Here is a 16,332-nt window from a genome sequence, read left to right as displayed (position 1 = left end):
GGGCCGATTTTTGAATCTCGGCCATTCGATTTCGTGAAATTCGTTCAATAATATCTCCACTACTGTTCGAAAACCAAAAAAGGTCATTACCACTAGTTTTAAAATTACTAGTCGTCCTTTTTAAAAAAATAGCATTACGTCGTTTTCCACAGACTTTCGAACGGCGAATTCGTGCGTTCGAAATTCATAAATCGATCCCCAGACAGTAAATTAATCGCTAAATTTAAGCCAGAGGCATGTGACATCAGCGTCGTCAGGTGAAATGCCCCTTTTCCCGAAGTACTTCCTTCATCGTAATCTACAGGTACACTGAGAGAAATTTGCATTGTGAATTTAACAAGTTCGACTTGTTGCGGTTTATCCGTTTGAATCAGCCAAACGTATGTTTAAAACAATATGTGTCAGGTTGTTTTTATAAAATCGACTTGTTGATTCAAATATATTGCCGATTCAAATGACAAGTAGCTTGTTGTTTGAACCAAAGAGCACCTAGGCGCTATTTTAACCAAAAAACTTGTTGAACGAACATGAAAACTTGTATTTTCTCTCACTGTATAACTTAATAAAACTTACCTGAGCAAGCCTCTGCGACACCAACTCCTTAAAAACCTCCATAGTTGTCAACGGTTCCTTGTAAATGGCCCTGTTTTGAGCGAAATCCGCATTCACATCATCAGGTAGTAAGTTATAGTCTGACACAAGGTAGTCGTTCTGAAGAGAGCGCTTGTCCGGGAAGTAATCTGTGGTGATGGGCAGGCAAGCTGGGATGGTGAGGGATTTCCAGTCCACGCCTGTCAGAAATTATAAAATAGTATAAGTTAATGTTAGAGATAGGATTATATTTACTAAGTCTTGAAAGGTGACACTAAGCGGTTTAGTACAACTTGCTTTTTTGCGTACGAGTCCATACTATACTGGACTGGTCCCAACAAAAGTAAGCGATGAGCTATCGACGGCAGAAACGAACAAAATAAATAAATATTATAGGATATTCTTACGCAGATTCACTGAGTCCCACGGTAAGCTCAAGATGGCTTGTGTTGTGGGTACTCAGACAACGATATATATAATATACAAACACTTATATGCACAGAAAACATCCATGTCTCAGGAACAAATATCTGTGCTCATCACACAAATAAATGCCCTTACCGGGAGTCGAACCCGGGACCGCGGCGTAGCAGGCAAAGTCGCTACGCGCTTGGCCAGACCGTTCAAACAACAGATACAAACAAAAACAAAACAGGAACAAAAGATAGTCACTCCCGTGTAAATAAAAGAGAGAACGAGTCGCTCGGCGAGGAACTATAGCTCGCTCGCGCTATCGGCACTGGTCCCACCGCGAGCTAGTAAGCTATGAGCTATCGGCTATAAAAACGAACAAAAGATAAGCACTCCCGTGCAAATAAAAGAGACACAGCGATTTTGATAGCTCACCGCTGGCGAGTAACTATATAAACATCGCCGTGTCTCTTTTATTTACACGGGCGTGACTATCTTTTGTTCGTTTTTATAGCCGATAGCTCATAGTTTACTAGCTCGTGGTGGGACAAGTGCTATCATCGCGTCTCTTTTATTTACACGGGAGTGACTATGTTTTGTTCCTTTCCATCGCCGATAGCTCATCGCTTACTCGCTTTTGATGGGACCAATGCTGTGCTTAAGTCACGCTTGATGTATGGATTCGCGCGAGAACACAAGCTGTGCTAGACCGCCTGGATTTATATGTAGGTATAAAACAGTATTATAATGGTTTGTATTTAGAGAGATGTTTTTGGAAGGAAAAATTAAATGTTCTGTCAGGACTTTGTAAAATTGTCCCAAATTTTCACCTAGTCTGAGGCACTGGTCCCACCGCGAGCTAGTAAGCTATGAGCTGTCGGCTATAAAAACGAACAAAAGATAGTCGCTCCCGTGCAAATAAAAGAGAGAGGGCGATGTTTATAGTTACTCGCCCAGCTTGGCTTAGCATTATCTTTTGTTCGTTTTTATAGCCGATAGCTCATAGCTTACTAGCTCGCGGTGGGACCAGTGCCTTAAGAAATGGGGAGAAATAATTGCAAAAAATGTGTTAATTGTTAACCTAATTCATGCTGTATGATGCAAATCTGTGAAAACATATAAAGCAGAAGTTATATAGCTATTAAAATCTGGCAGGCAAACATGGTCGCGCGATAAATGATAAAACATCTGGCCGTCCCTATCGAACTTAAAAATAGTGCAATAGGGATCTAATGTTTTATCATTTATCGCGCGACCATACTTGCCTGCATCATGGTGAATAATGAATATGGATATGAAATGAATGAGTCAGTTCGACAAGGCATTAAACTTACAGGCAATCGAAACCGGCCATGAGAGTGTAATCTCACAATACATGCAACTTTTAGTATAGTATATATTTATGGTTGCAAATGTCATATGTGCAACAAATTGTATATGTGTAATTGTATATTAAACCTAATGGATTTATTTCCTTACCTATTTTTATAAGCTTCGTTTTTGCGGTGTTTATAATGTTCTAGAAGCATATATATATTTTCTACACTACTTGTATGTAATAAATATCCCCAAAGCGTATCGCCCATGGCTCCTGCATCACACCACGAGTTTACGACGCTATTATTGACATAATAATTTTTTTAATAGTTATTAGTAAGAATTATTTGTTTTTGATCTATTTTGATGATAAGATTATTTAAAGTACACCTCATAATAGTAAAGCATATGAGACACCTTTTACAATATTGACTGTTAGATTACAATACTAGAGATAAAAATAGACGGGTCAATGTACGGTTTTATTGAGGCTTAGGGTCTCATTTAAACGGTACGAGAACTCGCATACGAGTTTTATTACATTGCGTTATTTGATGGCTGTGCAAAATTCAAGTCAACAACCCGCAATGTAACTAAAATCGCATGCGAGTTCGCACGCCGTCTAAATCAGGCCTCAACGCCCTTTGTTAGAGAATAGTCGCAGTAGTGACACAGGATACCAGAATAAATATAAATATAACTACGCGTTAGCTACTCGATGCAAACATAAATGAGCTAAATATCAAACCTATGGCTCGGTTCGCTTTGTCCCCGAACATCCAACGCGATCAATGCGACGGTGTCATGAAACATTAGAAATGAGGTGAACGATTAGTATAGAAGTGAACATGACTTGCCAATAATCATAATGTACAGGGTTGGAACCGTGACCGCCACCTGCTTTCAAAATGTCCCCATTATGACAATGATAATCAGCAAGCCGCTCCGTGTGAGTAAGACGGAGACACGTATAGAGCGATGTCTCTCTCAAAAATCTTAGCGGCGTGCGTTTCGCATTCTGTGTGAGACCACATCTAAAAAATCATTCTGTTTTATAGAAGTAATTGAACATGTAGTTAAAACTTAATAGTTGGTGAGGACCAATGACGGTTTTTGACTAGTGTTACCAGTTCAGACTTGAAATATTATATTAATTATATTTTACAATTGAAATTGTATGAAATAGAGGATTCAATTCTTTAAAAATACTTTATAGTCGGATTTCTTAAGGAAATCTCCCACTGAATTGGCTAAAAACTTGGCAGCATTTAAACGGTATCATTTTAAAATCTTTATGACCGCATCATTGGCTTTACACGTTATTAAACTGTATCAAATATTTATGGTTTAATATGAAAAAATAAATAATGGGTGAATCAACTTTTTCTTGCCTTATTGCCTCAGGGGACCGTAACCATGGCAATAACAGGCAAGAAAAAGTTGATTCACCATAATTATATATTTAACTTGACCATGAATAATGACCGTCGTCCCAAAATGATTGATAATAATGATTAGTTAAAATGATTGATGGCAATACATGATCATATTTTACAGTTTACACATTAAAGGACTTCACGATTTAGTATACAAAAATCGTTCTCAGTTACCGAAAACGTCCAATAGGCTTTCAATGAAAACAAAAAACGAAAGCAGGCATACACTCCAAACTTACTCAAGAATACACTTAAGTGTAAGGGCTGAGTGGACGCTCGGAGCGGACGGCCCAGCCACGACATTGGTCTAAGCGCGACAGCGGTGAGCGGCAGCCATACGTGCGAATGAAAAGTCCCATCGCTGTGTCTCGCTCCGATGTATGGCCGCCGCTTACCGCTGTCGCGCTTAGACCGATGTCGTGGCTGAGCCGGGAGCGTTCGGTGGGGCGGGCTATTCCGCGTCGACTCAGGACACTTGCATGAACTTCAATTGTTTGATATACGCCACAAACACCGCTCCGCTGCACGCCCTATATGAGCATGCACTCAGGCCTTACATTTAGATACTTATGGTTATTACTGACCTGTAGTAAGGGCGGGCGTCCACTCCTGCTCGCCAGTAGCGCCCCATAACAAGGCCAAGGAAGCGTTGTTGGTGGACGGCGGGCCTAATACAGTGCCCAGAATGTTCAGGGCACCTGATGCGCTGATCATACGTTTGCGGCTTTGAGATATTATGTTGCCTGAAAAGGAAATTATTTTACATTATACCGAAAATGTATAGAAATCGGGTAACAAACAAGGAAAGCTCCATAAACATTTCCTGGGACATTTTGGGGAAACCTGGTAGATCTTACTCAGCATCATGTATTCTATCGGCCTATCAATTTTTATCGAAACCGAAGACGTGATCCAAATATACAAACTGTTTGAGAATTTCTCAGTTACACAGACAGGTTCAAAGGTCACATTAATAATGTATATGTAATTAATGCGACATAAAATCGAGAAACTAAATACATGGCACTGTCTTGTGTCGGAGGACATGTCTCATTTTGGGGCGAAGACCCAACAGAGTAAATAAGACAATACTTTTCATATATTATAAAGTTGATCAAAAGCTGATGTGAAAAATGTGACAGTTACGGAAAGTACCTTAATTTTCAACTTAATACAAAAATAAAAATTTCAACATCTATCTTGGTTGCTGTTATGAGGAAAATGTGATATCAGGGCCCCATGACCCCTGATTGGATAGTAAAAATGACTGTTGGGTAAAAAAACGGTAAACGGTTTGATAACCCCTCGCAAGTAATTAAGAAGTTAAGAAACGCCAGCTCATTGGCATACTTTAGGCTTGTAATACAAAGTTAATCTCGGCACAAAAACTTGGCGCCTTCTGATGTCGTAATTCACGAGGTCCTCCGCCCTGTGCGAGCGACAAGGGTGAATTTCTTATGAGCTTGACGTATTCGTCACTAAAATCTACATATTTCAGACATACGTCTACTTTCCTATAAACACACCTTATTTTCTTAGACTGAAAAACATCTTTGCTTGTACAGATTTTGTTGATTTAATAGCTCTACGCATTCCAATTAAAATTATCCATACTAATATTATAAATGTGAAAGTGTGTGTCTGTTTGTTTGTCCGTCTTTCATAGCAGCACGAGCGGCGGGCAAAAACTAGTACATAATAAAGGTGCAATCTCATACAAACAAATGTTGCGTTTCTTGTGATATAGTCGTTCACATCTACGCCTCCAGGCCATGGAGTCATTTCATTACGATTACTGCCGACTTAATGACATCAGGCGAACTCCACTTATTCCGACGGCTTTTGTGGTACGGACAAATATGTGATAACACAGGTAAACAAACTCACCGTCGATCCGGTAAATAGGATGATGCTTAGAATAAATTTAAATTGAACTCACGGCCTTTGGATCGATTCTCCAGCGCTCTGCCAACTGAGCTACCAGGACTTTAACCAAGCCAGCGAAATTTTCTACCACTTAAGTCAATGGAACCCGGGATGATTATTATTGAACATAGGCAACTCATTCAGACAAATTTTCCGAATGGCTCTCCCGTCGTTCCCGATGGGTCTCTCGATGTTCTAGGCAGATTATTAATTGTATTGAAAGTGATATTGCACTATAAACTATGCAGTCGAACACATATAATTATGTATGTATATACATATCTAATACTATTAAACGAGCAATTCTTGTTTATTTTTTATTTTTTTATATATACCAACGATCTCGGAAACCGCTCTAACGATTTCGCTGAAATTTGTTATGTGGGGGTTTTCGGGGGTGAAAAATCGATCTAGCGTAGCCTTAGATCCCGGAAAACGCGAATTTTCGAGTTTTCATGAGTTTTTCTTTCGCATTTGTAAACATAAAATATGGTCCTTAATTTCGCCGATCGATTCCGCTTAGCTCAGTCGTACGAGGTCGGTCTAATGTACGCAGATAGATCGTAGGTGTCAGGGTTTCGAATCCCGGCCAGAAATTAAGTTTTTGTTTTTGTCTTTTTTTTTGTTTTTGTATTTATAAGAGTTTTTTTTTTATCTAAAGTCGTGATATATTAAAATAGAACCGAGCGAAGCTCGGTCGCCCAGATATTTATATACAATAAACAAACGAACTCACCATCAACCTGGTACATAGGATGATTATTATTGATCATAGGCGACCCATTTTCCTTAGGCAAGTTTTCTCTGTGGCTTTCCCGTCGCTCCCTATGGCTCTCCCGATGTTCTCTATGGCTGTCTCGACCGTTTCGGTTCTGGACGGAGGTTCGCCGGCCGGTCTCGCTTGGTAGTGATGCTGCTGTATTAGTACACCAGTTGGACCTGTACATGTATAAGTAAAATAAATAAGTATTAAATACTGTAAATGAATAAGTATTATGCATCAGTTTATATGTACATACATATAATCACGCCTATATCCCATGAAGGGGCAGGCAGAGCACATGAACTACTATGTTTCAGTGTCACTCTTGGCAAAAGGGGGTTGACAGAAATCCAAATTGTAACATTGCAGTGACAGTTTAACCATATACAACACAATTTAACTCATATCCCACAGTCGACTTCTACGACACTAACGGGAAAAGGGGTGGTGAAATTCTTAACCCGTTACCACGCGGGAAAACATCAGCATCAGTTTATAATCATTATATTTCTTAGGAAAACTTAGAAAAAGATAATTATTAAATACCAGTAACCTAATTACAAGTACCACCAGCAGGGGCCCATTTCTCGAAGCTATAAGTTACAGAACGCTAACAGCTAACAGTGATGAGAGACCCTTAAGAATAATATTCAAGTTAGTGTCAAGTGATTGACGGCACATGTCAAAACAAATAACATTAGGAAGTGGCAAAGGTTGTCACACACGTGTTCAGTAATTATTTTAATTTTTTTAATAACTCGGTAACTGTAAGAGTTAAGATGCTAGTTTTTTAGAGAAATTAATCGTATTTGATCTAAAGAACCTTCCCTTAAAGTTAACGGAATTCAACAAAAACAGGATGTTTAATCTTACAACTCACCTTTAGGGAATATATGAGTCCACCGTCGTCTATTACTGGTCAGTTTGACAGTGACATGTGACGGATCGAAGGGGTTGATCAGCGCCCGTCCCGTCCTTATGACAGGCTTGTTGGTTGAGATAGAACTCCTTGGAGATAGCCGAGCGCCGGTGGGCGAATCCGGTGTGTCGCAACCCGAATCGCAGCGTTTGACTGAAAATATGTTATTATACAACGTGTTTCCGGTATCACTCAAAACCTCAGACACCCCAACTGATTTTTATTTTTTTAAACTTATCTAGACTCTAGATACTCTAGATTCTATCTTTTAATCTGATGTTTACTTTTTTTTAAATTGAATTTTTAATTTTCTGTACAGCTCTACTCGACTTTTAACTCTACACTCAATAAAATAATTACTAACTACCATCATAAACCTTAAAAATATTTATTTGTGTACGTTACTGCAACGACATATGGTTTACCAATAGACAGCTATGATGTCATTATAAAACACTTTAAAGCTTTGTCACAGTAAACTTCAAATCGACAGGTAATCACAGTAAGCTAATTTAAACCCAACATTCAAAATAACAAGGTTGTAATTAGGTACGAGTTCCATTTGTTATGACTTATGATAAACATTAAGATTAAACTGACAAATACCGTCAAACCCGTAGCGGAAAAAATAATCGTCCAAGTAACCAGCGCACCAGTTAATACCCCTAAATACTGAAAAAGGTATACAACCTCTAACAATGCGATATACACAATGTTGTATTACGAATATAATAGAATGGGCACGTAAAAAATGACTAATAATACAAATAAAAATAAAAATATTACCCCCATCAGGATATAGCTCAATCAATTCTACTCTCGATTCAGAACAAACTGTTTTCAGGTTTTTAGTGTTAAGTGAATCACGGTGTATGTGTAATGGACAACGTGTAATAAACAACATAAGGGTCAAACAAATCAAATCAGTCTTTAGACCTAGGCGCTGTCGCCCATTGCAAGTTTTATTGAAAGAAAGGATAGGATAACCAATTTTTTAAGACATTTTTTTCACTTCATTCAGATCTCAGGCCGACATAATGTCCTCGTTCTACAATTTTTTTTTAATTTTTTTTTATTTCATAATAAGTGAAAATGCATTTACTTAATATATAATCGAATATACGTACTTCCCGTAGACAGAATATCTCCAAGGCTGTGGTGGATGTCAGGGTCGGACATTTTCCTGTGCGTAATGGACGCAGGTGGGCTCCTCCTCAAACCTTCTAGGCCAGCTACCGAGGTCTTCTTAGTTCGAGCAACTCGCTGTACACTACAATGAAAAGGAAAAACTTTAAAGTTAGATACGTTGATTTTAAAACGGAACGTTTTCTATTTAATAATAAATAAATATTTTAGGGCGATCTAACACATATTGATCTTTTTGATTATGTTTTTTATTTCCGCTACCCAAAGGTTGTCTGGTAGAGATCGCTCTTTAGCGACAAGACCACCGGTTGTCTGCCTCTATTTATAATCATTTGTTTTGTCTCCACTGTATCTTTTTCTGAGGTGTGCCAATAAAGAGTATTCTAGAGGTATGTATCTATCTATTGACTGGCCCCGTGGCCGAATGGCATTTCTACGAAGCGAAACGAAAACGGAACGCCCGCGAAAGGTATTCTGGCTCTGTCGTGCCAATACGCAAGAGCGATACATAGATATCTACGAGCGTTTCGAACAACGGTATTAAAATAGGTAAATCACCATTTCCTAGAAATCAATCGGAAATTCCTGTGACTGAATGAGATACTTTGATGACACTAACTGACCTCACAGATAGTCTTTACTTTAGTATTTCTGAGGCACAACGTAATATTATCAGTAAACGTATTTTCGTGCGTATGCGTATAAACAACATTGCAGCTAGGTATAAATTAAGAACCAATCCATATACAGAACTATTTGTGTTTCGAGTCTCGAACGCGCCTTATAATGGCTGGCCAAAAGGCACATTTTTACTATTTTGTGTTTCTGGCAGGGAGTTTATGTTGCGTGTTTGGAAGCAACGAAAATGACTACGACCATTTAGGGAAAGTTATTTCCGATAGATCAAAAGAATGTAAGTTGTTATTTCTTAGCATTGGCATGGCTTTGCATTTGACGACCGGTCTGGCGCAGACGGTAGTTACCCTGGGTACGCCGCGGTCCTGGGTTCTAATCCCGGTAAGGGCATTTATTTGAGTGATGAGCACAGAGTTTGTTACTGTCTGTTCCTTGTATATGTATTTATATTATATATATATATATATATATATATATATATATATATATATATATATATATATATATATATATATATATATATATATATATATATATATATATATATATCGTTGTCTGAGTACCCACAACACAAATCTTCTTGAGCTTACCGAGGGCCTCAGTCAATCTGTGTAAGAATGTCCTGCAATATTCATTTATTTTATTTATGGTAGAATGTGTTTACATTAAGCGTTACGCATCTTTTAACCAATTTATAATATGGCATCAAACATTATTAAAATAACCGTCTACGCCAACTCAACGGCAGTTTCAAATATGCATCGTTGAAGAGTTCTGTTCTGATCATAGTCAGCCGTTCCACTTCACCGAATGTCACTTTTTATTTACAAGCAAGTTTTTGATTATGTGATAAAAATACAAAAGTCATTATAAGTTTGCCGTTCAAATTTGATCACTTCCCTTGATTCCTCATGGATCCCACCACCAGGACTCGAGTTTGACAAAATTGTGACTTGAAAACCCGACATACTTAAGAAACATAACAAAGTGAACAAATCTAGCACGAGCTATGCGTTGTTGAAGAGTTCCGTTCTGATCATCATCAGCAGTTATAATGCTTCAAATGTCATTGTTTTTTATTTAAATGCATGATCCACTGATAAAACACAGATATCACCATACGTGTACCTCTTAAGATTTCAATTCCCTCGATTTCTCCAGGACCTCATCGGAACTGGGATAAATGGTCACAATCAATTAAAAAAAATTGTACTACAAATGACGGAGATATCAAATAAAAAAATAAACATACCTACAGACGAATTGATAACCTTATCCTTTTGACATTTGGAAGTCGGTTAAAAATATTAGTTTTTTCGCCTAAGAGATAAACTGATGATGATGATGATGATCATCATTGATCATGGTAGATTATACAAACAAAAAACTTTATTTTTAAAATGCTTTACTATTTATGTTTTAGACTACGAATATGAATGGAGAAATGAGGTCCACGGCGAGGTAGATAATGCATCTGAGCAACCTGGAGACAATCCCGCTGATTTAAAACCGGTCCAGGAAAACAAAATGGACGACAAAAAAAGTACCGAGAACGCCGCAGCACAGTCCCAGAATCAGGTAAATACAAATTGTATCGCAATTGAAAAAGTGCGCGCAGGAGTGGCGCTGTTTATAAGTACCTGGCTGGAATACTGCGACGCGAAACGCCATCTAAACGCCGCAGAAATGTAGTCGGGCTCTGTCGCGCCAATACGCAAGAGCGATTGAGATAGACAGCTACGAAAGAGATATTATCATGAGCGTTTCATGAGCGTCTGTGCATTCGGCTACGCACACTGAGATACTTAATCTTAGACCACCAGTAGGCATGCGCGGATCCATGATTTGCCGGGGTCATGTCGGGTCCGAAATATTGCCTAAAAAAGTATTCTTGATTCGGTTATCTTAAGCTTTACCCCTGTTGAGCCTAGGCTGGCCATACAAATAGACCTTTACCACGTGCCACAACAGTCCCGTCACCGCCAGCCCTCCTGACACAGCTCTTGGCAGTAGCTCAGCCGATCACTGCCTTCCACGTGCAGCCTAGAGTTCAATAGGCTAGCTGTACTTCGGCCTTTTACAGAAATATAATACGTTATAGTGGATACTGATGCAACAAAATTTTTAAAGAAAACTTCTCGTGTTAACGGATTAACGATTAACTTTAACTTACGTTAAATTTGTCGAAATGTATCGCTTTAACGATTAACGAAGTTAACTTTTTTAGTAACGGATTAGCGATTAACGAAGTTAACTATTTGATTAACGGTGCCCAGCTATGCTACGAAAGATATATTATCGTGAGCGTTTGTGCATTCGGCTACGCACACTGAGATACTTAATCTTAGACCTTAGGTACCACTATCCTTTCTTAAAGAGGATCGAGTATTACAGTCATTACAGAGTTACCTGTCAAAGTAAAATGTGCAATTGCAGTACATAGACTGCCATCTCTCGACACAGATTTAAAACTTTTGAACCTCAGTTTTGGCAATTTGGCCCATAAATATTCTTAGTTTGGTATGTGTTAAAATGTCATGGATGTTTTCTATGTATTTTGAATATATTTTCGTCTCACTACTTAGAACACAAGTATTATTGAACTTACCGTATGGTTATTGTCCCAGATTTGTAAGCTCACATTTTTGACACATTTGTTTTGAAGTATGTTGCGATGTGGCTAAGACGTATCGTTTGCCAAATCTAACGATTAATTTCGAATTGGTTGAATCGATTATGCCCTATGTACAAGGAGGTGCTTAAACACATAATTATACGATTTCTATCAACTTACTGAAATGTCATTTGAATCGAAATGACAGACTGCCACAGCACTAGTTTAAAAATAAAAATGAATGATAAATGTCATAATAAGTAAACCCTGGGTAATAAATTAATATCGTAAAATACTCACTAACGAAGATCCGCAAAAATGTAACATGTGTTAGATTATGTTTAAAGTAAGCGAAAATTGTACTCAATTTTTTAAAATACTATTACAGGATTTTATTTAAAAACTCATTAGGTTGCGCGAGTTTACGTATTGTGGACGCTGTCATGTGTCAAAAAGAGGTTCTTACAAATCTGGGACAATAGTCAACCTGTATAAGGATGTCCCAATGGTCCTCTAATAAGTCATATTTACTTCTTAACGGGTTCTAATAAGAGAATAATACCTAGAAACAAATTTGTATGACAGTGACGACGGTATACTGTTAGGTTCAGTTCCGACATCTAGTTCATAATTTTGTATAAACACATAATTGAATTTATATGTGCTGGCCCTTATCAAATTGTTAGTAATATGAACATGCCTTAATATGTTGGGCCCTTTTAAAAAAGAACTTTAGGCGGGAAAACCAAAGGAACTTGACAGATGTCGGGGCTGAAACCGGCATTCGAAAAAACAAAAGGGCAAATACCAATATTATTGAGTTAATAACGGCTGTTTGTGTAACTGGAGTTGTGCGTCGTGAGATTGGACTCATAATAAACAAAAGAGCAGAAAGAAGTGGTTTCATTTCAAGACTGGAGCGAGGCCATCAATACGTTGCTGGCAGTGAATCTGCCAATGCATAAATAATATAATTACATTATTCAAGAACCTCAGATTTTTGTTTTTAAAATATTATTAATCGTAGGTGTCTGTCTTTTTAATTTTATTTTTTATTTCCTAAATGTTCAGATTCAGATGTCTTATTTCATAATTTTCAGAGTATGGCAATGCAATCTGAGTCGCCAAAGCCAATTCAAGATGAATATCACGACCTACTCAAAAACTGGCGGGCATTACTAGTTTCTGAGGAATTCGACGCTACGAACGTCGCCGCAGTCAAATTTGTAAACAAATTATCCGAAGAGGCAGAATCTCTGTATAGAAACTTAGACAAAAAGTCAGTACAGAGAGTATTTATGGCAAACCGAGGTAGGAGATACACGCTCAGCGGATATGACCACCCAATTTCGGAAATTACTGAAACTCGCTACAGCATACGGAACTAAAGGAACGAAATATTACAAAGATCTAAAAATCTTGTCCGCAGTGAAAAACGGTCTAGATTTCATGGTAAAGTCGAGAAAGTATGACGGGGAAGAGTATTTCGGGAACTGGTGGGATTGGCAAGTTGGTGTGCCGCAAATCTTTATTGACATCATTATGATCATCAATGATAAATTACCAATGGAGAAAATTCAAAGTTACACAAACGCCATCAGTAATTATGTACCAAATCCGTATAGTCTTTGGTATACGTTCTACCAAGAAACTAATATTCACGTCAATCACAGTACCTATTATAATGCTTCTGGGTCACAGAAAGCTGAATTAGCCAAGAACTCTCCTGGGTTTAGGAATTTTACAGGAAAACAAAACCAAACTATTAGAATCCCTAGACAGCGCTAGGGAATTATTGAAGATAGTGACGAAAGGCAATGGATTTTATCAAGACGGATCCTTTGTTCATCACCACAATGTTCCTTATACCGGGTTGTTTGGTAATGTATTAGTAAAAAAATTGGGTGAAATTTTAGTCATTATTAAGGGTTCCAAATATGAAATGGCGCGGGATGCAGTAGAATCATTTATTGACTGTGTAGAGCGTGCTTTCGTACCACTCATCTATCAGGGGCAAATGATAGCGCCAGTCAATGGTCTCGCGATTTCTAGATCACCTCTAGCTACACAATTTCGTAACCAGGTAGCGACAATGTACAATTTATTGGTTATAGCTCAATTTGCGTCAACTGGAACTGAGAATAAACTTAAAGAAGCTGTTAAATACTGGATGCGGCAAAATCCAAATTATTATTTATCAAACACAAGAAACTACAACGAGCTTCTGATGATAATAAGTTTATTAAATGATTCTGCCATTAAAGGAGACCAGTTGCCGTTTGTTGGTACCAAAATGTATGCTTCAATGGACCGTTTCGTACAACAAACTCCTAAATACATGTTAGCTTTAAGTTTATATTCTAAACGCATTTCAGCGTACGAAGCTGGAAACAAAGAAAACAAACGTGGATGGCACACTGCGGACGGTGCAATGTATCTCTATAATTATGATAATCTTCAATTTGGTGACTCTTATTGGCCAACGGTCGATCCGTATAGATTACCAGGTACAACCGTCGATACTAGATATCTAAATGATGAAGTGGCAGACTATTCTGACTTTATGTCGAATGAGGAGTGGGTGGGTGGTGTGGCCAACTCTAACCAAGCGGTGGTTGGAATGGCTTTGAATAAAGAAGGCTTTAAAAGCAATTGGCGGCCTTTGGCAATGGATCTTAAAGGGAAGAAATCGTGGTTTATTGTGGAAGGGCAAATCATAGCATTGGGTGCTGGAATTACTGGATCAACCGAAGCAACTATCGAAACCATTGTAGAAAATCGGCTTTTAGGTGACCTGTACGGTAATAAAGTTTTATCTAACAGCCAAGAAATAACATCAACAAGTGCAGGAATTGATGCAGATTGGCTATTGTTGGAATCCGGCAATAACAATTTATCGATTGGTTATTATTTTCCTGATGGTGAAAATGTCGATGTTATATATGATGCACGAAGCGGAAACTACATGTATATAAATGAAGCAACCCCAGCTGTTGACTACTATGGCAGATATGCCAAATTTATAATTAATCATGGACAAAGCCCTGTGGACGCCAAATACGCATATGTTATATTGCCAGGAATCAAACAGGACGAATTGAAAGAATATGTTGAAAGCCAACCTGTCCAAATTTTGGAAAATTCAGCACAAATCCAAGCGGTACAATTAATAAACGAAGGTTACTTGGGTATTAACGTGTGGAGCGAGACAGGTGGTACCATTGAAGGAATAAGCAGCGACATGCCTGTGTCTTTAATGAGACAAACACACGATTATATAGATACATATGTCGTGTCAGATCCCACGCAATCAGACAGGGTGGTAACGATAAAAATACCCGATTTTTCGAAAGTGGCCACAATGAGCGAAGGTGTATACTATGATGTAAAAAATAATGCGTTTACAGTTGATTTTACGAATGACAGAGGGGCAAGCAAACAATTTACAGTGTACAATGAAGTCAACAACTTTTGGCCTTATACATCAATGAAATTAGACCAGAAGGATGATGACATGTTTCCGGATACCTTTGACCAGTAATTGCTGAATCCCATAAGCTTTAGCTTAGCCGTAGTGTAGGACGATAAAAAATGAAGGCAAATAATGTGACTCAAAGTATACAATAGTGCATTACGATACAAGTGCGATAAATAAAAGTTCGAAACAAGTAAGGATAAATTATAACAAGAACGCGGAGAGTAGGTTATATAGCTCCGTATGTACTGTAAACATTATTCCAATATCTTTTTTGTATTTTGTAATAAATTGTAGCTTTCAGACATCTGTTTTTTAATGAAATCTGTCTCGTTTTAGCAGTAGTATCCTAATTAAACTCAGGTAAAAACATTTATTGCAAGCGACAAGTTATTGGCTACTTGACACCAACAACACCCAACAATCTTGTTGAAACAATTATTATACATTCTTTCAATTATTTATATAATTTACTTTAAAATTTTGTAAAAAAAAGACTTACCAAGTGCTATGCGCCGGCGGCAGTTGAAACACTTGCGCGTCATACGCATCATAATCAAATATAGAATTGTGCATATATTCATCCTCCTTTAACAGCTTGCCTTTTCGTTCATCTTCGTACATTTTCTTGAGCGGCTCTTGACTTTTGCGAGGCGGTAATTTGATTCTCGGAATGAAGTTTGAGTATGCAACTTTTTTGTTTGTGGAGTAAAATGATAAGTTGATCCAATGGGGCATAGAGTAGTCGTCTATAGAGTTGAGGTTATTGTCTTTGTTATGAAACTTTAAGAGTGGGACAGCATGTAGAGGTTGTTCGCCGACGCAAACCAAGTCGCTGCCCACTCCGTTGTCTATGATTCGTTGTTTGGTGACGTTTGTGAGTTCTCTGTCTACTTCGAAAACGCCGACGCCGGGGGTAATGACTACGCTGAGCTGGCCGGTTCGGTCGAAACATCTGTCTAGGTAGTGTTTTTCGAATACTGAAAGCAAATAAGACCGATATAAGGATTAAACTAATTATGACCGGGATATAGACCGTGATTACCTGTCTGATAAATGTCGAGACCTCCAGTTATCCTTGATCGCGATCGCGATACA

The 16,332-nt window shown here is 38.1% G+C and overlaps 2 protein-coding genes across 3 annotated transcripts in view; one reads left to right on the top strand and one right to left on the bottom strand.

The window, feature by feature from the left end:
• Nucleotides 1–16,332, bottom strand: part of LOC125227724 (GATOR complex protein Iml1) — a 62,508-nt gene that overhangs the window by 29,173 nt on the left and 17,003 nt on the right. Inside the window, exons 7-14 of the mRNA XM_048132027.1 lie at nucleotides 15,737–16,214; nucleotides 8,491–8,633; nucleotides 7,325–7,516; nucleotides 6,560–6,620; nucleotides 6,418–6,506; nucleotides 4,340–4,498; nucleotides 3,068–3,082; nucleotides 574–791 (exon numbers count right to left, since the gene is read on the bottom strand). Of these exons, the coding sequence (XP_047987984.1) occupies nucleotides 574–791; nucleotides 3,068–3,082; nucleotides 4,340–4,498; nucleotides 6,418–6,506; nucleotides 6,560–6,620; nucleotides 7,325–7,516; nucleotides 8,491–8,633; nucleotides 15,737–16,214 (1,355 nt within the window). The remainder of the gene's footprint in view (nucleotides 1–573; nucleotides 792–3,067; nucleotides 3,083–4,339; nucleotides 4,499–6,417; nucleotides 6,507–6,559; nucleotides 6,621–7,324; nucleotides 7,517–8,490; nucleotides 8,634–15,736; nucleotides 16,215–16,332) is intronic.
• LOC125227722 (xanthan lyase-like) lies at nucleotides 9,278–15,537 on the top strand. 2 transcript variants are annotated; one of them, XM_048132024.1, is made up of 3 exons: nucleotides 9,278–9,422; nucleotides 10,569–10,723; nucleotides 12,860–15,537. In XM_048132024.1, the coding sequence occupies exon 3, from the start codon at nucleotides 13,702–13,704 to the stop codon at nucleotides 15,298–15,300; it is 1,599 nt and encodes a 532-aa protein (XP_047987981.1). In that variant the 5' UTR covers nucleotides 9,278–9,422; nucleotides 10,569–10,723; nucleotides 12,860–13,701; the 3' UTR covers nucleotides 15,301–15,537. Both variants share the same exon structure in this region, with proteins under 2 accessions (XP_047987981.1, XP_047987982.1).

The sequence above is a fragment of the Leguminivora glycinivorella genome, chromosome 7, assembly GCF_023078275.1.
Source record: "Leguminivora glycinivorella isolate SPB_JAAS2020 chromosome 7, LegGlyc_1.1, whole genome shotgun sequence".
Lineage (NCBI taxonomy): Eukaryota > Metazoa > Arthropoda > Insecta > Lepidoptera > Tortricidae > Leguminivora > Leguminivora glycinivorella.
This window is presented reverse-complemented; position numbering and strand designations above follow the sequence as displayed.